Here is a 25797-nt window from a genome sequence, read left to right as displayed (position 1 = left end):
AGAGCAGCCCATGTGTTCCGGTAGCAGCATGCAAGGACCTGCATGCATCCTGTGCAGAGCCCAGGAACAGATGGCAGCTCCACTTAGGATTCGAGTAAACCAAAGAGTCACCATCTTTAGACAAACTTTTAGAGAAACCTGGTCTATAAATAAAGATATGGTTTTCTCTTCAAAATGGTTAAATCCTTGTACCTAAGCTTTCTATACTGTTTGATTCCATGCTATATTACAAAAGATGGTTATTCTAGATTCATATTTAATGCATGGTTTATTAGGTTTTCATTCATATGAAAATGTTCAATCACGGGCCGGCCCCGTGGCTGAGTGGTTAAGTCTGTGCGCTCCGCTTCAGTGGCCCAGGGTTTCACTGGTTCGGATCCTGGGTGCAGACATGGCCATGGCACCGCTCATCAAGCCATGCTGAGGAGGCGTCCCACATGCCACAACTAGAATTACCCCACAACTAAAAATACACAACTATGTACCAGGGGGCTTTGGGGAGAAAAAGGAAAAATAAAATCTTTTAAAAAAAAAAAAGAAAATGTTCAATCATATATATTAACGATATCTTTTAAAAATATCCTTTGTGGAAATATTTTATTTATTTATTTATTTTATTGAGGTAACACTGGTTTATAACATTATACAAATTTCAGGTGTACATCATTGTGTTTTGATTTCTGTGTAGACTATATCATGTTCACCACCAAAAGACTAATTACAATCCAAAGCCATGTACATGTGCCCAGACCCCCTTTTGTGCTCCTTCTTCCCCACCTCCCGAGACCACCAATCCAATCTCTGTCTCTATGTATTTGTTTTTAGTTGCTGTTGTTGTTATCTTCTATTTATGAGTGAGATCACATGGTATTTGTCTTTCTCTGACATTTCACTCAGCGTAATACCCTGACGCTCCATCCATGTTGTTGCAAATGGCAAAATTTCATCTTTTTTATGGCTGAATAGTATTCCATTGTGTACGTATACCACATCTTCTTTATCCATTTGTCCCTTGATGGGCACACTTAGGTTGCTTCCAAGTCTTGGCTATCGTGAATAATGCTGCAATGAACATAGGGGTGCATGTATCTTTACACATTCATGTTTTCATGTTCTGTGGATAAATACCCAGCAGTGGAATAAATGGATCATATCATAGATATGGTAGTTCTACTCTTTTTCTTTTCTTTTTGGTGAGGAAGATTGGCCCTGAGCTAATATCTGTTGCTAATTTTCCTCTTGTTTTTTTCCCCCAAAGCCCTAGTACCTAGTTGTATATCCTAGATGTAAATCCTTTTAGTTCTTCTATGTGGGAGCACACCACAGCATGGCCTGATGAGCAGTGTGTAGGTCCATACTCAGCGTCCAAACCTGTGAACCGCGGGCTGCTGAAGTGGAGTGCACAAACAACTACGCCACCAGGCTGGCCCCTATTAATTTTTTGAGGAATCTCCATACTGTTTTCCACAGTGGCTGCAACAGTTTACATCCCCAGCAGCAGTGTATGAGAATTCCCTTTACTCCATATCCTCTCCAATACTTGTTATTTCTTGTCTTAATTATAGCCATTCTGACAGGAGTAAAGTGATATCTCATTGTAGTTTTGATTTGCATTTCCCCAATAATTAGTGATGTTGAACATCCTTTCAAGTGCCTGCTGGCTATCTGCATATCTTCTTTGGAAAAATGTCTGTTCATATCTTTGGGTCATTTTTTAATTGGGTTGTTAGTTTTTCTGTTGTTGAGATGTATGAGTTCTATATATATTTGGAATATTAACCCCCTTATCAGATATTTGGTTTCCAAATATCATCTCCCAATTGTTAGGTAAAATGGACTTATATATATTTATATTATAAATACTAGTCTTTAAATTAAATAGACATCTAACATTAACTATTCGCATCCCAACCTTGAGTTAGATGAGTTATCATTTTGAACAACTATTCATATTAACAGATTGCTTTACTCAAAACTTGATCTAACTTCACGGATATACTAGATGATCTCGGAAATACAGCTAACTTTAAAATGTCAGTGATTGCGTACAGATCCAAGGGCATTGGAAATAAAAAGGCCTATCAGCAATAAACAAAAACTATTTTCTTGGATTCAGATTTATGGTTTATCAAGAAATCTCTCCCAACTGAATATTATATTATCAATATATTTATTTAAGGAAAAGTATGAGATTTCTAGATTATTCTAACAAAACTGATTTTGCCACCCCAAAATATTATTTTCTACAGAAGGATTCCTTAAGATTCATGAGAGTTCTTGGCTCTTTCCTAAATAGTTTTGTGAGGATGATTTCTTTCACATTGAGAAAGATAAATTTCAATGAAATGATATTCAGTGAAAGTAGACATTTGTTTTAATTCTTAAACCTACCTTATGGGAATGATGTAGGAAAACAGAAGAAGGAACCGAAAAAGATTGCGGTACCACGGGCCTACAAATCCTTGCAAGGTTACCATAACAAGCGAGAGGGCAACTAAAGCCAAAAAGAGTGCTTTGGTCAGCTGATTGAGCTCAAGGTCCAACAAACCAACCTGAAAGAAAAACACAAAATTAAGACAATAATCACAATGTCCTTAATATTACCAATTTGATTTCATGATAGTTATGACATCCTCAAATTTTTATTTGCCTTGATTATAATGAAATACAAAAATGTATTAACTATACTTTTCTCCTGAAAAGCCTCTTAGAGATTTATGCAGAATTTCTGGAAATGAGTCATGATCCCCAGAGCACTTCCAGAAAAGGTCTACTGAGAAAGCACGAGTCCAGAGTGTCCCACCACAAAACACGCAGACCTTTGTCCAGACACTGATGCTGTGACAGCCTACAAGGACAAAATTGGACATCAGACGATGGGCGGACAAAGGAGGACGCTGGGGCCCTGGTTAGCTCTATGGAGAGCGGATGCGTGTTTTCCTCTGCACATGCTATGGCAGGTAACCCATGTTATGTGCACCCTAAGGATTTTATTCAGATTGAGGACCCCAAGAATAGGAAAGGATGTCTGTCACCTCCATCTGCCAAGAGTCTCTCTGAAAAGTTCTCTGAATTAAGAAAAGCAACAGAGAGTAGTTAGCTTGTAATGAAAACCTTTTTGATTTGCACAAATCCTACATGATAGGTTCTCCTAGTAAGGTACACAAAACTCATATTCATTCTGTGGGTCATTTACTAGCTGAGCAAAATTTGAGGGAAAATTATGTCAATAAGAATTAGTTCATATTTTTGTTGCATCTGTGTAGAATCTTGGGAACACTGAGAACTAGCAACCCAGACGGCTCTCTTCTACAAGGGAAGTGAATATAGCTCTTCTGAAGCATGCAACTTCAATTTCGAGCTTTGGCAATCTCCATGAAGTCTTTCTCCTTGCTCAGTTTCATTGCTGAAAGACCACAATGCAATACAGTGTGTGGGGTGGAGGGTACTGGGCTTGGTAGAAAGGCTTTAGAATCAGACAGAGGGAGAAGTGATGCCGCACAGCAATTAAGATTCTTCAGGACTCCAAATTTAGGCTAATTTGAATGCTGGCTCTGCCACTTGCTGTATAACCTTGGGCAAGCTGAGCATCACTTTTCTTATCTGTAAAACAGGGATATAACTGCGCCTTCCTAATAGGACTCAGGGGATTAAGTGAGCTGACACACAGCACACGGAGCACAGCTTCTGGTACAGAGTAAGCCTACTGTATGTTACTATTATTCTCATTATTTTTATTATTGCAAACTTGGATATGAATCTCTGCTTACTAATTGTGTGACCTTGGGGAATGTCTTTACACTATTCAAGGCTCCTTTTCCTCATCTGTAAACTGGTGTTACCCATCTACTAACAGAAGTGCCTGGAGGAGCCCAGACGACGCCAACTCGCATGGGGTCCTAGGCCCTGGCAAGCTCACAGGCACACCTGGTCGGTGAGGCCGAGGCAGACAGAGCATGTGTTCAGCGAACTGCTTATTCGTGAGTCACATGACACTAACAGGAGACTGAGTCCTGTCAGTCAGTCACCTATCTGCTATCTGAGTTTCTCTCGAATCTGGTACAAATTTTGAAAGACAATAACTAAAAAAGAAAACAGGATTGCCAGAACTTTGATAAAATAAATGGGATACTATAATTCCCAAATTAAAAAGTTTAAGAATTACGGAGCTAATAACTTGGTTTATTTTGTAGTGCCTTTTGAAAATTCATAACTTTTGCCAATAAAAAGCCAGCCTTTTTCATGTCTCATGTATTTAGTTTATATCTGGTTTTCATTAATTTTTGCCACAAACTCTTATGAGAACATTAGAACCTGTAGTGAGGCAGAAAACACAAAACTTTCTCAGAAAATCTATTAAATGTAGCTGTGAAGAAAATTCATCCATTAAACAAATAAATTTAAACGTGTACTACATTTTTTGCTAAACTCTAAGGTTATGAAAGATGAGTAAACTATGAGAGAAGCAGCCAACTCAGTAGGAAAAATAAGATGACCACCAATAATATACGCTATAAAAGAGAATTATAAAATGGAAAGTGTTCTTCTCTAACCAAGCTTATAGATTAAGTCACTTCTTAGAGCTCACAACGTGCACTGCTGCTGGTTGACACTCCATGGCCTTTAAAAGCAGCATGGAAACAATGGGAAGGACAACAGGGACCAGGATCGATATGGTTGATGTGTCTAGAGGGTAAGCTCTACTTCCACCAAATCAGGACACTGCAGGGTCTGCTCTGCCGGCTGGGAGCCATGGGCCCTTTGAAGGCCCTGAGAGGGGGACGACCTTCACAGGCCTCGCCCCCATCCCTGTGCAGACCAGACCCCAAGAGGAAAGCCCGAGGCCTGTGAAACCCGGTCTCCTCTGGCCACTCACTATACAGACTCCTAACTAGGGAGACATTAAACAAACCTGACCGCCACTTTTGTGAGGGCTATCTACTCAGTTCTGACGTGACAGCAGACGAGATCCTTCTCCAGCCAGCTTTCAGTGCAAAGTCTTCAGTGTTCTGTGGGAAGCACAAGGTCCTCCTAGTGTCACCTTCTAGCCAAGTGACTGTGGGAAGTGGGTTTCCCTCTCCAGGCCCTGCACAGAACCAGCAGAGCCCACTATCTCCGCAGACGACAGCAGGTTGGCAGGGAGCCTCGTTCGTCAGCTCGGAGGCTCTGGACCCTCCCAACTGTGCAGCCGGGGACGGGCTGCGCTTCCCTCGGGAACCGCGCAGGGAAGACCACGGTGGCTGATTTATCAACTCCATTTAGAAAGCAGCACAACGAGGACAAATATCTCGCAATTTCCGCCACTTCAACTACTACATAGTTTATGCTTGAATTATTGAGAAAAATAGGTTTTTGGATTAAAATGAAGAAAAATTAAGCCAGGGAAGTAGAGCATGTTTCAAAGCCCAGATCCTTTTGCTGTGACAAAGGCGGTCTAAGTTTCAGGCCTCGCTGAGGGTCAGACGAAGTCATTATTCATTCAGTCAGGGAAAAAAGACTCAATTACCTCAACCTAAAGATGCTATCAATGAATGCAAAGTGCATATTTTACTCTATTCATCCAAATCCCATTAAAAAGTGAAAGGAATGATTTAATCTGGCCTTCAGAGTTGGTCTTTTTTTGTAATAAAATAAAGAATCACTGTCTTGCAAAATGCATAAGCACTACCTCACACTTTTCCCTGCATCACAGCAGTGAAAGACTGTAAAAGCTGGGGCAAAACCAGGCAGAAATGACCACAAAGTTTCCTTTGAACAAATGCCTCGTACAGGATGGAAACTTGAAAAGCAGCCTACTGCATCCTGATACGCAGATAATTCAAAGTATTAATACCTTCCTAATTGATGAAGATAGTTGCTCAACTAGTGAATACAACAGTTTTGAAGCCGACTAAATGTTGTCTTTTCCAACTCCCTTCTAATTTAAAGGAAAGCAATAAAAAGTTCAGCAGAGTAAAATACAACTTTTCAGTGATGGATTGTTCCTTGCATTCTTTCAGGTAGTAGTCTTTTCTGAACTATGATGATTCTTCCCAGAATATAACTGTAACCAAGCTATAGTATATAATATAATCTTAATCTTTTTTGGTCAATTCTAACAAAACACAGTGAGAAGAAAAGGCATATTTCAATACTTGAATTTTTTTTAAAGTTCACTTTCAATTAACAATCTTTTTCACATTCATTTCTCTAAAATCCCTTAAAAGTTTCTTCAACGCAACTAAAGTGCAATCTGGACCCTTAAAAAATACTCAATATAGAAACAGTTAACTTATAAAGTCACAGACTCTATAAAGATGGTGGTAACTTGAGTGTTAATGTGAATCTCTTCCTTCTTTAAAAAGTTTCTTAAAACACTTGAACAGACCAGATATCTTTTGCTATGACTGCAAAACCTTTCACACATAAAATATATTATTAATCACTTGAAGTAATTATGACTGCATAGGAAAAGGTAAATTAAGTACACTGGGAAGCAATTTTCAACATTTATTGTAATTTCCTATATTAGTAAGGCAAATTTTCTTCTACTTGTCATAATATTTGTCTTATTTGAAACAACTGTGATAACAAAATTAAATACGCTACTGGAAATTTTAATCTCCAAGGGAAAATTTGTGCATAATGTCTAAGCCACCACAATGGTTCTGCGGAGGGGCTGTTCTAGGATAATGAACACAATAATTGCCTGTATAATCTAAAATGCTACTAATGGCAACAATCACAAATCCACTTAGCTCCTCTTTAATTTATGTACCAAGTTTTAAACAGCTAATGGTTCTCAGTAAAATAATGGTTTATACCAACAATAAAGAGTGAATACGGTATTCTCCTACTTAATCAAGAAAAGATCAGTGAGGTTTATTTTTTAATGGACGTGTGGACGAATGAGAAGCCCCCTTATCTCCGTTACACTGCGCCATTCCAATCCATCTCAGAGTTAAACTCGTCATCGGGCTACCAAGTCCCTCAGAAATCGACGCTCATGCCACACTGGAGCACCAGTCTTATGTTAGAAAGACTTAGTAACAGACAGAGCAAAAGGCCAAAGCAGCACTAACTGCTGATCGCATGGCATTACCCCTGGATTAACATTACATGAACATCAAAATATGTTTACCGTTCTTTTAAGACTCACATTGACTTATTTGATACATGGAAATATTTTAGAATAGCAAAATAATAAGATACAAAATGTCAAAAAGCCAATTTAAATTCTTGCAGAAAGCTAAATATTATTTTAATTTGTTCTACATTTTCCCTGTAAATACATCACAATTTGAAAAAGAAAAAAGCCTCCAAACTAATAGCTAATTCACTTAAGATGATTCTCCACAGGCAGAGGTACAGCTTTATACACGAAAGGTTACTGAGGGGAAAAATGGCTACTGAGGGGAAAAATAACTACTTGATATGTTGTTTATCCTTCAGTGGCTACACTCTTCGTGGACCGGCCTCCAGGCCCTCCTAACTCAGGAACTAGGATTGTGACTACAACTGACGCGAGGCTGCACCTTAACCTAACTGAAGTTCCTATAAAGGGCACACTTCTGCTAAATATCTTTGAAAAAACCAGCCAGATATTTTCCACTTTTAGGAGAATCTTAAGAAACAAGAAAAAATCAGTAATTTTTGGACCTTCATTTGTATTTCAAATAATTGAAACTAATACATTAAATCTGACTCCTAAATATTACAACAATACCTTTTCCATTTTGGAGTTTATATTAAAAGTATTAGTTTTTAAAAAGTGATGGTACATCCCTTTCTTCTTCTCAAGTTTACTTATTTACTCATTTCTGGATATGAACTACTAAGTCTTAAGTGTCTGTCATACACGCAGGCTGGCTGCATGCCGTAGACGTGTCTGAGCCATTATTGTTTGTTGCCTCACTGATCTGCGAAATAAGAAGCGTTTCTTTTAGCCATTCTAGTCTATTGGCTCAATAATCTGTGCTTTAAAAGCTCCCTACATAAGTATCAGTGTGACAATTCTTCATGTTACAATATATCATCTTAATTTTTAAAAGTAAAAATCTGTATTTACACAATAAACATTTTAAATATTATTTTGAAAGAATATTTCACATCCTACATCTTCACCTACCAACACATTTTGCCTGACTATTCTATTTTCAGCATTTTTCCCTTGCTGATTAAATAGTTATTACATAAGATGTTTTCCCTCAAATATTTGACACTTAAAAACAAAATAGCGTCATACTTTTTACATAAACAAAAAAAGTATTAGTGCAAGGCCCAGCTCCTCAGCAAGGAAGTCAAACCTCTTTCCATATCAGTGTGAGGAACTTCAAGGGCAAACTCAAATAACAACACTGCCAGTTTACACAAACTTGACCAGCGCCGTGTTTAGGACAACACGCACTATCAATCCTTCAGTCAGCTGGCCAACAATAGACACGATGTTAAGGGTGAAATTATTCCTAAAACCTGCAAACATGTTACTCGCCAAGAAGGTGCTTCATGAGTGCAGAATGAGGCTATCTTCTCAAATTGCTCACTTTCCAGATCACTGGAGAAATTTCAGTACTGGCTTCGGCATTTCCTATGACACATATCCACTCAACAGAATACTTTTTACAATCCTTAAAAATACCAGAAAATAGCACATTATCTATGAACATATGTATATACACATCTCAGATTTGTTTTTGCTAAGCTAAGGCTTACTGCATCTGTTCATGCAGGACAATTTGCTCATGCCAGCTACTGTCTGACAGCCTCCTCTTATTAGAAACTTTATTAAAGTATAACCAATATATCAAAGGTCATCAAGTTTAAAGCAACAGAGCGACTTAAAAATTAGCAGAAAGTTAAATTTTTTTTATTTTTATTACAAATTATTACAAATATTCTCAACTTGTGACACATCAAAGCAACATTTAAAACAAAAATGAGTATGCAAAAATACACAGAACCGTCTGGAAATTATTTGGAAATTCAATCTGTACTCTACGTACACAAATTACACTAAAATCCAGCACTGAATATTAAGAAAATCCCATAACTTTCTAACGTACAGCACTCCTGATCTTATTTTACAACAGTCCACATAGTTTATTTGACAATCAGGGATGTAAGGAGACTAAATCGTACAAATCTCTACCATTCCAACGCCATACTGGATACAGTTGTGTGCACTGCTCACGGCCCCGTTCCGTGCTGACATTTTGCTGCTGTCTGTAAAGTACCCTTTTGTAGCCAGGGAGAGAGCAAAAGAAAGGGGTGGCATATTGTGGCTCAGCCAGCAGAGGGCACTCAAGTGTGATGCTTATTTTTTTTGAATTCTGAAAGCCTATTTCTGATGAGAAAAGCAGAACTTTGATCTCTAATTCAACTAATTCAGTATATTTAATTTGTCATTCAGTATTCAAAATAGATACAGACTTTAACATGCTTGCTTATATATACTGGGGAGATTTCCTGGATAAAAATCTACTGTCATATAAAAAATCATATTTAAAGATATGACATCCAAAACACTGTAGGTAATAAGTACAGTACTATAGTGCTAAGGCTTCTTGAAGATTTAGATCTACAAACTAAGTAGATAAAATTCTAACAATAGGTTACATTAATGGTCTCAAGATCCTGCATATATTTGCCTTATTTTTTTTGTAACAATGTAGGAAACTGTCAATTTTAAATGGTTTTGCCAAGACCCCCCCCCCACCAACTCAGAATAATTAATTCAATAACCTAAGCTATCCACTGACACCAGAAACCTCAACATTCAACATCACTCATATAAGTGAAATTTGAGCTCAGGCATTGGATTTCAATTTAATCTAATTAGATAAGCAGTTTATTGTGGTAATTTTACATTCATTTTAACAGATATGTCACAAATAGCATTAACCTCATCTTGAATCCTTAATATCTAAAAACATAATATCCATGAGTTTAGGAAGTAGTAATGCCAAAAAAACCCAAAAATGGTCTGGAAAAGTCACAGTAAGAGCCAATTATGCCTGTGGTCACCGGTACAAGAGCCGTCTTCAGTATGCCTAGAACTTTGCCTGTTTTATGATTCTTCACAGTCTTTAAAAGATGCACACTCTTGGGAATTCTTTTTTTCCCTCAGAAGATGAAAAATAGATTCTTCTAATAGTAACTGTAAATGGTACTGATATTTTTAAAGAAAGGCTTTTTAACTAGGAGGCTTAAAATTTTAACAGACACACTAAGAATGGGAAGACCAAGTCTTCTTGTAAAACCACAGAAATATGCAGCAGTTATCACCTTTCATTTTCTACTCTATTTTCAGCAGTCCATACTGAAGAGACTATACTATTTAGCACATTTTTCTTCTGGGAGGTATGTGCATGTGTGTGTCTTTTTATTTTCTCTTGAATGTGACAAGTCTCTTATTTTAAATATCTTGTGTGTGTGATTCAGAAACACCTAAAATATTCACTTAAAAATAATTTATAAAATATATTATTGAATAGAAAACAATTTTGTGTTTTTAAGTACATTAATACTACCACTACTAAAATTTGGGCTCTATTAATACTTGTTAAGGAAACTGCTAAATATATAGCCAGGGCTTCTAATGCTATGGTGTCCTGAGATTCCTGAGCACAATGACTGTTTCCCTTCAGGGAGCCCTCTGAACTCCTTTCCAAGAGATAAAAAATTATTTGAGGGGCTGGCCTGATGGCACAGTGGTTAAGTTCGTGCACTCCGCTTTAGCAGCCCGGGGTTCACCGGTTCAGATTGGTTTCCTTATAAAATTTAGGGAAAGGGAAGGTTAAATTTTTACTAGTAAACGAGGCCATTAATTTACAAAGAAACTTTCATTTCCACCCCTAGACTCTCTTTATAGGAGGTCACGATACAGATGAGTTTCTATAATAAACTCAGAAATTTGTTTGGTGATTAATTTCAAAATGTTACCATCTAGATTTTTCCTTTGGCATGCCAACAAGTATAATGTATTTAATGGTTGTGCAAGAGGACTTACTAAACACTAGTTTACAATATTTTTATATAATAGTTTCCAGAAAGTCTGATTTCATTAAGGACTACTTCAGTCAAATACTAGACACAGCAGTATCCGAGGGAAAAAAGATGGCAATTAGCAGGAAAATTCCGCGATGCTCCATTGCTCTCGTGCGGTAGAGTTTTGTGTAGCATGTTTTCACATCTCAATTCTGCTAGGATTCACACTGTACACAAAGCCTGCTAAGTGACACAAAGGCTGTGACAGTGTCCAGTAACGTGTCACTATCTCCTTCACCATTTCTTGGTTTATTGTGTAAACATGTGGGAATTTATGGACCATGGAAGGTCTCCACCCCAATCTCCAGACGTCTGGCACCCATCACCACATCAAAGCACTCAACAGTGTTTTAAATCAAGAGTCACCAGCTGACTTAACAAGATCTACGACTAAGACATTTATTGGAATCAAAACCATGATCACTATGTCACTGAATTCATGAAATTCCCTTGCAATGAAATGCATAGTAAACATTTTAATTTTTAAGGACGCATAACACAATGCCAGAAAATGAGAGAAAGAATGAAGGAAAGTTGTCATATTGGTCTAACATCTAACTTTGAATCAATCCATGATTCTCATGATTTGCATTCGTTTGTAAGGAAAATAAAATTTAGCAGATTTGCAGGAAATTTTAAATGATAAGCATAATATAGTTAAACTTTTCATCTTGCTTAATCACTCTTTTATTATTAAAACTGTCTATTTAAGCAGCTTACTGCTGGTATCTGGGCAAAATGTAACACTATTTTAAACCATCTAAAATTTTGCGTTACTATACATCTTCACAGACATTTTATGAACCATTTCATACTTAATGGCTTGTAAGCAATCCCAGGAGTTGGGAACTGTGTGAAAGTTGCCCAGATTGACAGATAAAGTGAAAAGGTCTGTATTAATTTCCAAATAAAGAAATGCATGGCATGGTATCTCACGATGATTATACTCTAAAGTACCAATTAGAACGCATCAGAAACTAGAGCAAGTTGACACTCTACAATAAAGCAAATAATTTCCAGTTGGAGGGGCAGAAAATGTTAATATGCAATGTTCAAGACTACAAGAATCTTTGTAAAAGGAAGCAGCTAATAAGGTTTAATGATGCATGTCAGGAAGCCACAGTGTGTAGGGAAACACAGCTGGCTCCATTTTGTAAACTGTTTGATATACGCATCCTTCTCGCGCGCGAGGATCAGCTGTGCCAGTGCCACAGGGGACAGTTTCGCCCTCAAATCAGGGTATTCTTCTTGTCCTCTAAATTACAAGTAAAACACATTAATATAATATGGCGCTATAGGCTAGTGCCCTGACTAAAGCTTATCTGCTTAGGGAAGAGGATTAAAGAAGTCTTCTGTAAAATGTCGTGGAAACAATCTTGCCAGCCTAAATAGCCTACTAAGCACTAGAACCATTAAAACAAATCATAAAACAGAGAAAACACTTGGAGTTAGTGAATTAACAACCTTCACAAAACGGTCACCAATATATCTTTCATGCCTTACGTATTAAGGCACAAATTAACTTAAAAATGCTTCTCCTGAGAAACCCCACCATCTACTACTGTGTTTCCTTTTAGGGGACATGTGCACAGGCATGAAGGACCCCACTCCAAAAGGCGGCATGCGTCTTGTTCACATAATCTCAGTTAGGAGGGACTGCAACATGCAGGTGACAGCAATTAGGAGTAGATGACAGAAGCACTTGGAATTTGTACCAGAGGGCAGCTAAGGGTCATTGGAGGCCAGGAAACCTCCATGAGGAAACCTTGTGTGAGGCAACTCGCAGACTCAAAAGCTCTTAGAGACAAATTAATCATTCAGCCACTAGAAGACAACGGCGAGGTCACAACAGTAATATCAAAATGCTGTTAGAGCACTTGCAGCGCTTATTTTAAATGTAATTACACATATTAGTCTTAAAAACCAGCATGCCACATAATGACGAGAAGGCTGCCCTAAACTAAAATAGCTAAAATTCTAGTACCCAGTGAATTGTCCTATGGCAAGACATACTCAATCGGTCCTAACTGTGGATGAACACTGCTTGTGGCTAACGCTAGACACAGCCGCCTTCCAGGAGAGGCTGCACTGGAAGCTCGTCAGCATCCTGGCTGATGAGGGACGGCGAGGAGAGTACGGAGCACACGACACCCGTCAGGGTGAAGGGCAGGGAAGGCACAGCGCTTCAAGCTGCAGGCCATCTAAGAAAAGCCTTGGGACCTGGAGGTGGTGTGTCCAGCCTTCGTGCTCAAGAATAAAGTGTTAGGATACCGCAGCTAGGCTGGAAGCCAGGAGACAGGAGGCAATAAGATTACAGAAACAGGTGGCATCTCGACAGAGGGATGTACCCTCCATGGGCTAGTTCAACAGTGAAACTCATCTGCCTAAAAATGCAGGCAAAAGTGTCTCAGAGAAAAAAAAATTAATGCATAATTAACCAGTTTACTTTGACAAGATTAATTCCACACTAATAACTAAGACACAAAATGGCTTCATTTTTGGTGTAAATTGTTTATAACTGATTAATTTGTGACCCCTCATGACCTTAGCCATATCCAACCCAAGAGCCTTTACGATTTACAAAATGCTTTGCACGATTCCTGTTACTCAAGCTCCCTAACTCCATCACAGGTTACTCACTATCCCTATTTTACTTCTGCGGAGCTGGGGTGTTCTGGCCAAGCTCAAGCTCACACAGCTTCCGTCTCCTACTCCAGCCGGCTGCCTTCGCCAGACATGGCCGCTGCGGAGGCTTAGTGGGCCTGCTGAGATGTACTAGACGTGATATTTCCACTGTCACAATTAGCTCTTCGGAGGTGCTTTCCATGAACATCACAAACTCCCTTTAGGTTCATGAAATAAAGACTTGTTAAATCGTGCTTAGAAAAACTTTTTCTTTTACTATTTTTACTTAAATGTTGTAAAACTTGAAAAAGAATAGACTAAATAAAACGATTAAATGTTGTAACCAAAACAACGACCAAAGAAGTCAAGACTCAATGTGGAGAGCTTCTTGTCAGGCCAAGTAATTAAGGGACAAATACTCTCCCTCTGTCTGTTCTATGTTAGGTTCCTACCGGCAGGCTCTTCCTCTGCTAGGAAGTAGGTTCCACTGTGAACACCCTCTCCGTAGACCAGCTGCGTGGGAGCCTGAGCTCTGAGAGAGCCCGTGTGGTGCGTGTGGAAGCCCTAGGCTTTGGGATGGGCAGGAAGATGCGCTCCCCTGGCCTCAAGAGCCAGGGTGCAAGAACTCACCTGAGTAGAAAGGCTAGGTCCTAAAGGACTCTGCTGGACCCCAGACTTTCAGAGATGTAATCCGCACTCCTTTGTGCCTTTCTGCATCTCTGAGAGTGATGATATTTAATTGATGATTAGCTGCCCTTAAAAAACAATGCTCTCAAGGCAACAACAAGCGGAGAGACACATTCCTCCTAAGGGGGAATCATATAACTTAAGTGAAAAGTTTTAAATGATAAAAGAAGCTGAAGTGAAATGCTAGGGTCAGCTTTGGTCATCAGATTTCTCTTAAACGATGACACACTGCAGGTAAGCTAATTTTTCCTCAATTTCCTTTCAAAATGAGTATGACATAATGGTAGGAAATGGCACCATAATGACTAGAATTGAAGTGAATTAATCCTTGCAAGACTATTTTAAAGCCCCTATAATACCCCGAAGCACACAGCATCTCCCCATCTTCCTGTCACTGCCACAACAGACGGCCAGCAGGCTGAGCCCGCGTGCTCTTCCCAGAGCTGCGTCTGGGCCTGCTTCCATGAGAGGGTCTGTGTCCACATGTGGGTCATATACAGTGTCTGCAAGAAGTGCAATCATTCATTTTGATTGTTTTTAAATTCATCATCTTTGTTCCAGTTTCTGGATGCAGAAGTAGTCATGAATTTTGGGACAGTGGAAATAAGAGAACTACAGGTGGGCATGTACCATGGTCCAGGGCAAGCCTCAGCTTCTGTCCTTCGAGGATGTTCCATCAGTACCACTCAGTCCACTTCGCACAATCAGGTAGCTCACCCCAAACCCCTTCCAGTTTGGCTTTCTGAAGCTCTTAAAAGGCAAAATAGACCTGGGAACATCTGGGTCTCTGCCTGGAATGTCCCCTCCCTTTCCCATCTCATCCTTTTGTATTGATGACTAGGATTCTGATCCCTTTGTACTGATGGCCCAGGATGGGCTCCATATGCTGCCCGCCTGTGATGTTCTCCTTGAACCTTCCTATCCTAGCACCCAGTTGACACACAGTAATTGCTCATTTAAATGCCAGTTGCTATCATTCTTGCTCTTACTGGCGTGATAAAAATACATATCTTTCTCCTTCGATCTGACTTTTACCTTTAATTTCCTCCACTTAGTTCCAAATCTAAGCAAAAATGCTGCTGTCTAACAGCTGACTTGGACACTGCCGATCTCTCCCTTTTTGAAATCCATCCAATTATAGAGATAGCTTTCTCCAGTGGGAGGTCACTTCACCTCCAACCCCTTAGCCATTTGTCTCACATCACCAACCAAACACAGGAGGAAGAGGAAGGAAGCCAAATTTCAAATAAATTATCCTTGCTGCCTGTCCACAGCTTGAGCTGGGGTAGGCAGAGGAAGGGTACAATCCAGGGCCTGGATGGTCAGGGGCATCCATAGGCTGTGTCCACAACTACTAGGGAGCTGGTACTTGCCCAACCAAATTTGCAGAAGAGCAGCAAGACGCTGGGCAATCATCTGGACTTGGCTGAGCGTCCTAACAGCAGCCACCCCAGCACCGTCATGATGGAGGAGGAGAATATGGAGTAAGAATAAAAATGGCGGGACTTAGCCATAAAAAAGAATAAAATCATCCCATTCACAACCACAAGGATGGACCTTGAGGGAATTACGTTAAATGAAATAAGCCAGATAGAGAAGGACAATCTCTGTATGACTCCACTCACATGAGGAATTTAAACATGTGGACAAACAGAACAGATTAGTGGCTACCCAGGGGAAAGGGGGGTGGGGGGTGGGCACAAAGGGTGAAGGGGTGCACCTACAACACGACTGACAGACGATAATGTACAACTGATATTTCACAAGATTGTAAACTATCATAAACTCAATAAAAAAAAAGAAAATGGGGGCTGGCCCCGCGGCCGAGTGGTTGAGTTCACGCGCTCCACTGCAAGCGGCCCGGTGTTTCGTTGGTTCAAATCCTGGGCGCAGACATGGCACTGCTCATCAAACCACGCTGAGGCAGCGTCCCACATGCCACAACTAGAAGGACTCACAATGAAGAATATACAACTATGTAGCGGGGGGCTTTGGGGAGAAAAAGGAAAAAAATAAAATCTTTAAAAAAAAAAGTAAAAAGAAAGAAAAATGGCAGGACTGACGTGATTTTCAGAGTCATACTGCATTCTGGTTTGCACAGCAGGAGCCCAAACTGCTACCAAACCACAGTCGCTGTGCTTTCCTTTCCGAGTTTCCACACGCCTCCCCACCCCCACGCTAGTACCCGCGATCTGCCTCCCGCACAGAAAGACAGCAACCGGCCGACCAGTGGTCTTGAGAAGACAGCAGCTCCACACACCTCCCCATCCCACGCTAGTACCCGTGATCTGCCTCCCACACATAAAGACAGCAACTGGCCGCCCAGTGGCCTTGAGATGACAGCAGCATCTGACCAACAGCAGTAACGAGATAACTGAGGAATGAGCCACCAACTTCCTCATAAGAAACATTATCAGTTAGCCACAGGGAAATTCTTGAGATGACAGTGTTCAACATCTGATTTGGATCTGTAATTAAACTGCAAAGTACATGTTTAATATTTTTAGTGGGAAACCAATTTGGAAAGAAAAAGCTTTACTGCAATTGTATTTTTCTATAGCAGCAAACAAAAATAAAATTTTTAAAAAGATAATTGAAACAGCATCAAAAAAACTAAATATCTAAAAATAAACTGAACAAAAGGTGTACAAAACCTCTAAAGAGAAAACTATTAAACACTGAAAATAAATTAAAGAATATCTGAATAAACAAAGGGATACACAATACTCACTGATTAAAAGATTCAATACTTTAAAAATTAATTCTCCGAAAAGATTTACAGAGATTAAATGCAATCCCAATCAAACTCCCTATGGTAATTAAAGATTATTAGCACAGAAAGGGATTAACAGATCCATCAAAGGAGAGGGTCCAGATGCACAGCCATTGTGCGTGGACGAACGAGTCATGAAAGAACTTGCACTGTAGTAGGGAAAGGACAGCCTTTCCACACCTAGTTATGGGGCCACTGGATATCTACCTGGGGAAAAAAGGGAAACTGTCCCGTCCTCACATCAAACACAAAACCCAGTTCCAGACATCTGGAGATCTGAGAATGGTAAGTAATAAAACTTCTGGAGGATAAGGGAGTACCTTCATGACCTAGGGTAGAGAAAGATTTCTTAAACCATAAAAAGAAAAGATTGATAAATTGGATTACATTAGACGCAAGAATGGCTATTCATCAAGTCACTCTGAAGACAGTTGAGAAGACAAGCAACAGAGTGGGAGGAAATAACACACATATAACCAACAAAGTGCTCGTACCAGCACACATAAAGAACTCCCACAAAACAATAAGAAAGAGACCAACAATCCAATGGAAAATGGGCAAACAACAGACACATACCATTCTCAAACCAAGAAGCCTGGACAGCCAATAAACATGTGAAGGAAACTCAGCCTCATCAGTCTTCAGGGAAATGAGGCTAAACCACAATGAGACATCACTAAATACCCATGAGAAGGTTAAAACTTTTTAAAAAAAATGGACAAGGTCATAGAGGCACCTGAATTCTCTCCCACTGCTGGGACGAATGAAAATGGGTGCAATCATTTTGGAAGACTGAAATTACATGGAATGAATATAAACGTATCACATGACCCAGCAACTGCACTCCTTGGGCACAGAACTGACAGAAACGCGTGCCTGTACACACCAAGACATGCATGCATAAATATTTGGAGCAGAACAACTCCGGAGAGCAAAAAGCTGGCAAGAACCCAAAGACCGTCAACTACAGAACGACTGCATCAAAAGTTACGGTTGATTCATGACGGAATAGAGCACAGACGTGAAAATGAACAACACCCTGCGGCACCGCAACAATGTCGACAAAGCTCACACATGCAGCTTACTGTACAAAAGCGGCCAAACACAGAAAAACATGCATTATGTATCTGCATTTTGTAAACTTCAAAAACAGACAAAAATAATCAGTCAACTAGATATGAGGACAGAGGTTACCTCCAGGAGCAGAGGTGGTGAGGGAGGGAAGCTTCTGGAGTGCTGATAAAGTTCTACTTCTTAACCACATCATGAACTATGAGTGTGTGCTCACCTTGTGAGGATTCGTTGAGTTGTATACTTCAAGTTTGTGCACTTTTGTGTATGCGTGTAAAGTCAACAAAGATTAAAAAACAAACATCAAAAAAGTATAACAGCGGGGCCAGCCCTGTGGCGTAGTGGTTGAGTTTGGTGCACTCTGCTTCGACAGCCCGGGTTCATGGGTTTGGAGCCTGGGCATGGACCTATGCCGCTGGTCAGCCATGCTGCGGCAGCGACCCACATATAAAAAAAGCAGAGCAAGACTAGCACAGATGTTAGCTCAGGGCTAATCTTCCTCAAACAAAAGAGGAAGACTGGCAATGGATGTTAGCTTAGGGCTAATCTTCCTCAGCAAAACAAAGCAAAACAAAACAAAAAAGGTATAACAGAAATTAAGTATTATTCTTATTCTTAAGCAAAATTCAAGTTCTGTCTAAAAGCCCCCTAGCTGATGGGAGCATAGCTTACACTGGTCTGTGGCTTAGGATAAAATGTAATGCAAAATGTGGAGGAAGATTATTTTAGAGGAAAATTAAATACATGTAAAACTGGATCTCATGTCTTAAAAGCTGCTAAATAAAGAGCATTCCTGAAACTTCAGAAAATGAGCAAAAAGCTGAAGAAATAATATACACAGTAATCTAAGATTATAATATGAAAAAGTTTATAGAAGTTAAACTGAGGAAATCCTGCACACACTGCTCAACATTTTCATCTATGACAACAAACTGAACACTGTCAGCTGATTACACTGCGCAGGCCGCGCAAAGCCACACTAGAGGCTGTAAGCCAGAGCAAGCACGCCACACCTCGGCTAAGCTGGTACAAGCTCCCACAGACCATCAAGCTGGGAAGTTCGGTTAAACAGTAGCAGATGCATCTCCAACACGGCAGACAAATGAATACAAAGAGAAAGGGTTGGTAGCACTTGTGCACGTGCACAAGCACACACATCTCACTGCACATGCTCCCTTCTTGGAGGGGAAATGCACTCTCAATTTCTAAGTTTCTTGCATGTGTTAAATCCAGAGGCTATTCCTTCCATTTCTGGATTCTGGAAGCCTCTAGCTTGCCCCTTTATGCTCAGTCTAATGAGAACCTCCCCACTCTCCTATAAACAAACTCCAGCCTCAGAATATTCATTCACCTCATTTACCTCTCACCCTTTCCTCATCTCCCTGCATCTGACTTCTAGCTGAAGTAGAAAGTTCTCATCTTCTGAAAGTTCTGTGTTTATCCAAGGTCACCACAGCCCTCCAAATAGTCAGCTCCATGTATGTGTTCCGGTCTAAATCTCGTCAGACTGGTGCAGGTGACACTTGTGATCACTCCCTCTGTCTTGAAACTCTTCTCTATCTCAAGCCCAAGTCGCACCTCTGCCTTTTCCTGTGGATCCTAGTCCTCTCAGCACACCCTGTTCTTGGAGGTGTACAGAACCCATCTTTGGCCCACGCTCAGTTTCCATGGTATAGCATCTACCCCCATGATTCCAACCAACATGCAAATCTCTGTCTTGACCACCAGACACAGAATCACATCTAACTGCGTCTAGAATCCTCTACTGCAGTATCAAAAGTGCCTCAAAATGGCAGCATTTGGAAAATGCTAGAATAGTGGATATCATCTTTATAGAACATGGACTTAGACATGCAAAGTATAAGGCTATTTTCCTAAAATAAATTTCTCAATATCAGTCTACTGGAATATGATCTGGTCACATCCTAGTTAACGCACTAAAATTAGTGATTAGTATTTCAGATTTAAATTAAATTGTTTTCAGGCCTTTGCCACTCCACTTTCCCACCCCTACATCAAACTTCCAGGATGAAGTGAGGGGAACTTAGTGGCATCTGAGAATGGGGAGGCCACCTCTTAACCTCCCCTGCCTGCTAACTGCATGACATCAGCTCGCAGTACTGGAGTCCTGTACTGTGTGGTTGGCACCTACACAGGTCACTTTTGTGGTCACTACTGAATGCTTCACAGTCCTGGTCTTCTCTCCAGCCTGCACCCTCCAGGGGGTACAGAAACTTCTGGCGCTGTTCTGCACGACTCTGGAGACTGTGGGATACTGGAGGGCAGCCTCAGCACCCTCAAGCCTGCAGTGCTGTGGGCTAGGGCTCACCTGTGAAGCTGCCCATCCCCAGAGTCACAGGCAGGAACTGCAGCACTCATCTCTGCGTCCACACCTCGCTCCTGGGAGTCCTGAGCAGGAGGCAGGAACCCCATGCCCACAGCCATCTTTCCTGCTTCTCGATTTATCTCTTTTCTTTTCCAGAGCAGGCTAAGATGGGAAGTCTACGACAGGATAGTTGGACTGTACCATCTCTTTCTTTACTATTCATGTTCTAAACTCTACCTTGATTCCTTTAAGAGTTGGCCTCTTGAATCTCAACAGCACCCAGCTCTTTCCAAATCAAAGTCTTGGTTTTCAAGACTTCAAATTTGTTTTTTTTAAATCTATTTAGAAAGTCAAAAGCTGAGCACCAGACTCCATTTTTTTTCTTTACCTTAGTATATTAACATTCCTAGTTCTCCTGTGCCTTTAACGACATTTTTGAGCATTTATGGTGTGTCAGGCAATGTGTTATACATATAATACACACAGTACTGTTATCTCCATCACACGCTGTGGAGAGTACAACCGTAAACTGTCTGGAATAGGTCTTACCAGGCCTGGCTGGCTTTCAGCCTTACCTTTAACTCAGTCCCCCACAGGGCTGTGGGAACAACCTGAAGCACGCATCTCCCCACCCCTTACTTCATCCTTCCTTGGCTCAGGATACAGTTCAAGCACTCTAGTGAGGCAGGAGACCCTCCGGGGGCAAGTTGTGGACTGGCCACCCCCTCACTTGAACACACACACCAACCAGGCTGAATCGCTCCAGGTACCTGCACAGGCTCTCTTCTTACCCTTGACGGAGAATGACTTTCATCTCCCTCCTCCTCAGATTTGACCCTTCAGGCCACACCTCCCCAACCCTGATTCCCAGCTGGTTAGGGCCAATTTTCAGTACTCCCAAAACACACTACAAGTACCAAGACTAAAAAGGTCAAGTCTGTTTTAAATGATCTGCTAATACGTCTCCCACATCAGCGGATATCGAGTTCCTTGAGGGAAAGACATTTATGCATCTGTGCACTTACTGCGCCCAGCACAGCACCTACAGAAATATGTGTTCACTGAATGGATGAAGGAGCACTTATGAGTATTGCAGGTGATTCTCAGGAGAGAACTGAGGCACTAAATAGAGCACTGAGAATTTATACTCAATTTATTAGTATAAACTTAACTTACATGGTAAATTGCTATCAAAAGATTATAAATGGAAAGAAACAACTTCACATTAATCAGTAGCAGCAGCATATAGCTTGACCTGCTTAAAACAACCAGAACTAACCAAGAAATTCAGATCAAACAATAAATAAAAGAAGGCTGGACCAGCAAGTGAAGCTTCCCACTTTCATAGGGTGACAAAAGGATGGCCAAAGAAAACTCCCATTTTATCTTGAAAAATTAACATTGTAGCATTAACAAAATAACAAACTGAGCATTTTTATGCTTCTTGAACTACTTATATTCATTTTAAGGGGGAAAATAAACTAATCTTTATTCACTCTTAAAAGTTATACACAGAATGTCTTTCCTTTTCCAATGTAAAACAGATTCAGATCTTCAGCATCCTTCTTTTTTTCTATAATGTACTAACTCAGCATTAAAACAAAACCAGAACACGTAGTTACAATCTAGCATGTTATACATCCTTAAAATGATTTAAAAAGTGTATTAAATTGGGGCCAGCCCGGTGGTGCAGTGGCTAAGTGTGCACATTCCACTTTGGCAGCCCAGGGTTCGGCAGCCCCGGATCCCGGGTATAAACATGGTACCACTTGCCAAGCCATGCTGTGGTAGGCATCCCACATATAAAGTAGAAGAAGATGGGCATGGATGTTAGCTCAGGGCCAGTCTTCCTTAGCAAAAAGAGCATTGGCAACAGGTGTTAGCTCAGGGCTAATCTTCCTCAAAAGAAAAAAAGTGTATTAAATAAAATTGTGCAAATAATATGGATAATTTAAAATGTCCAAGAACTCATTTATTTATTTTTTTGGTTTTAGTTAATTAGCAAACACAAATTATCTTTAAAATTGTTATGCCTCTTTATCCAGAAAGCCGCAGTTTAAGAGTATATCTTGAATAAGGACTGACAAATAATTGAAGAATGCGAGTAAACTTTTCAGTCTGATTTTCCTCTCAAGGCGAGAGTCCACTCCACGGTAGCTGGGGGTGCCTTCTGACAAGGCACAGTGCACACGCACCCTCCCGAGACAGAGCTGCTGCAGCATCACCCGCAGCCATCGGAAGCAGGGCAAACGCATCATCTCAGACTAAACCTCAGAAGCAGTCATTTTTCTTTATATTGTTTGGAATTAAAAACATATTAAATTGATCCATTATGAAAATTCTGTTCTCCATATTGTGTGTCTCAGACCATGTCTGTATCTTAAGGCTATGAAACAATTTTTGTAATTGTAATAAAAAAACCAAATTATTGACTTTAACTTAAGAAAACTGTTGTTTGAATGACTAAATATTCAAGCAAAACAAAATAAATCCTTCTCTAAACTGTATCGCACACAAGTTGCTCATTTCCACAGGTTAACGAACTTTATGTAGTAATGTTACATTTGTCTTTTTTTCTATTTCTCATTTCATGTCTTTATTTTGTGGTAGTGGGAGTGTTAGTAATGCAGTTAAGCAATTGCATGGTTCCTTGTAACACAGTTAGTGTCAGCTATCAACATCACTGCAATGAAGAAAAGTACTTCATATTTCACATCAGGACCAACAGGAAAGTTAATAGAAATCTAGCTATGTGGCTTAGAAGACATACATTTGAATTTCTAAGCCTAGCTTCCGAAATCTGTTAAGTTTGAAGTCACTTAATTTGGAACATTAAAAAACTATCCTTAATGTAGGCACAGCAAATCTCACCGAAAATACATCATTATTTATTGAGGGTTTACTATATGCAAAATGTAGGGAAAGAGACATAAGACAAATGTATCTGTGATGAATTCCCTCTTTGATTATAAGCTCTTTAAAGACAATGCTTAGTTCTAATCCCCAAGCAACAACAGACACAATAGGCAACTCACTGCAAGTCAGGGTTACTTTATTCTCTCAGCGGCAGACGTAGAAAGGGAAGCACCACAGTCTCCATTGCTTCTTCACTCAGGGTCACAGGGAGAGTTGGTGGTAGTAGTGGAGGATGGGGACATGCAGTCCACACACAGAATCAGGCCCATCTATTCCATCCACCCACCCATCCATCCACATACCCATCCATCTGCTCACAGACCTATACATCACCATCCATCCACCCACCCACCCTCCATCCATTTCATCTATCCACCCACCCACCTACCCATCCATCCATCCATCCATCATCCACCCACTTACCCATCAACCCATCCTATCTGTCCATCCATCCACCCATCCCATTCACTTACCATGCATCTATTCCATACATCCACCGATCAGTCCATTCATCCATCCACTAATCCACCCGTCTACCTATCCATCCATCCCTCCCTCCCCGTGCATCACTCTGTCCATTGTTTAGGCTTGGGAACAACACATCTCAACAGCAATGAGCACACCCAGCTCCCAGATCCTGACTTCTAAATACCATTCTCTGCTGAAAGGAACCCAGGGCTCATCCCAGGGCTGGGGCAAAGAAAGTACAAGATGAATCTGGAACATCTTTTGTGGCAGAAAGAATAAAAAATATTTTAAAATGATGGGTTCATGATAATGGACCCAAACACTGGGTTGAAGGGGCTCCCACAGGCCAAAGAAGGGACAATCTGAGCACCAATCAAGGATAGTAAGAGATAATGAACCTATAAACAAACAGAAAACCCCAAATCACATATATGATGATGCAGGAAGTGCCTGGTATCATGCCTGGAGCATGGCAAGTGCTCAGTAAAGGTGTACTCCATGTGGTACCTCTAGTCTCTACACTATCAGCACACTTAGATCACCCACGAGAGCACTGCTCATTTTTAATTTTTATTACAGGTATGTGCACCTCCCTGACAAAGCCTATACACAGCTTGCATGTGAGTCATCTTTATATCCTCTTTTATTGTTTTTGTTTTTTTTGAGGAAGATTAGCCCTGAGCTAACTACTGCCAATCCTCCTCTTTTTGCTGAGGAAGACTGGCCCTGAGCCAACATCCATGCCCATCTTCCTCTACTTTCTATGTGGGATACCTACCACAGCATGGCTTTTGCCAAGCGGTGCCATGTCTGCACCCCGGATCTGAACCGCCGAACCCCAGTCCGCCGAGAAGTGGAACGTGTGAACTTAACCGCTGCGCCACCGGGCCAGCCGCTATATCCTCTTTTAGATCCTAATTTAAAGTGCCCAACATCTACTATGTCTGAGGAGCTTGGGATACGGGAATGAACAAGGTACAGCTCCTGCCTCCAGGAAGTTCATAGCCTCAAGGAAGAGGCAGACAAGTGAACGAAGTTATCCTAGGTTTACTCATTTGTTCAACCAGTTTGCTGAGCAGTTATGCTGTGCAGGGCACCAGAAATAGAGAGATAAACAGTCTTTATGGTCAAGCAGCTTACCTTTTAGAGGAAGAGAGAGGCAACTAGGTGCAGAGTGATCTAGTTACACCTCTCCTCAGTGCTTGAGAGAAATGTAGGGTGCTCTGCAGCTGCCAGAGGAATCTGACCAAGCTGGGTCCCTGAAGCACAATGTGCTCGGATGCAGAACAAGCCTTTGGGGCCAAGGACAGAGCGAGGGGGCACACAGCCCAGGATGAACACCTGGAGGAGGACAGCCTCCTGGCTACAGCAGGGGTTCTAGTGTTTGCCATGAGAGCAACAGGAATCCCTGCAACAGGTTTAGGCAGGGAACTGACCTTATCAAATCTGTGTTTTATGAACATGGCACAGGGTGTGATCCAGAGAACTGGAGGGGCTACGGAGGGAGACTCGAGGAAAGCAGCTGTTTCATTATCTAGGGGAGACACGATGGCAGCCTGCATTGTGGACCACGCACTCAGACCGAGGCTCAGGAGAAAGAGGGAGTCAGGCGGCCTTGAAAGACACAGCGATCAGTGCTGTGACAGGGAGAAGCACTGATCGTGATGGTGGAACCGGGAACACCACCACCACTCAATGGCCATGAGAAACCAAAAAAATCAGTCAGAAAAAGGGTCCCAATGGAGGTGACAGCCAAGACAAGGCCTTAGAAGGCCGGGGACGTGCATGGATGCTGGTAATCGTATTTTGTTGAATCCTTTGGAGAGAAGGAAGCAGGTCACCAGCGAGAGTGCATGTGAGCAGTCAGCACAGAGGAAGAGAAAGAAGAGTGACTGGCACCTGCTCC

The 25797-nt window shown here is 40.9% G+C and overlaps 1 protein-coding gene across 22 annotated transcripts in view; it reads right to left on the bottom strand.

Annotated features, from left to right (window-relative positions):
- Positions 1-25797, bottom strand: part of ATP9B (ATPase phospholipid transporting 9B (putative)) — a 287141-nt gene that overhangs the window by 98128 nt on the left and 163216 nt on the right. For all 22 annotated transcript variants that reach the window (XM_023648016.2, XM_023648017.2, XM_023648021.2 and 19 more), the window contains one exon: positions 2392-2552. In XM_023648016.2, coding sequence (XP_023503784.1) covers positions 2392-2552 — 161 coding nt within the window. The remainder of the gene's footprint in view (positions 1-2391; positions 2553-25797) is intronic.

This window comes from Equus caballus, chromosome 8 (genome assembly GCF_041296265.1).
Source record: "Equus caballus isolate H_3958 breed thoroughbred chromosome 8, TB-T2T, whole genome shotgun sequence".
In the NCBI taxonomy this organism is placed as follows: domain Eukaryota; kingdom Metazoa; phylum Chordata; class Mammalia; order Perissodactyla; family Equidae; genus Equus; species Equus caballus.
This window is presented reverse-complemented; position numbering and strand designations above follow the sequence as displayed.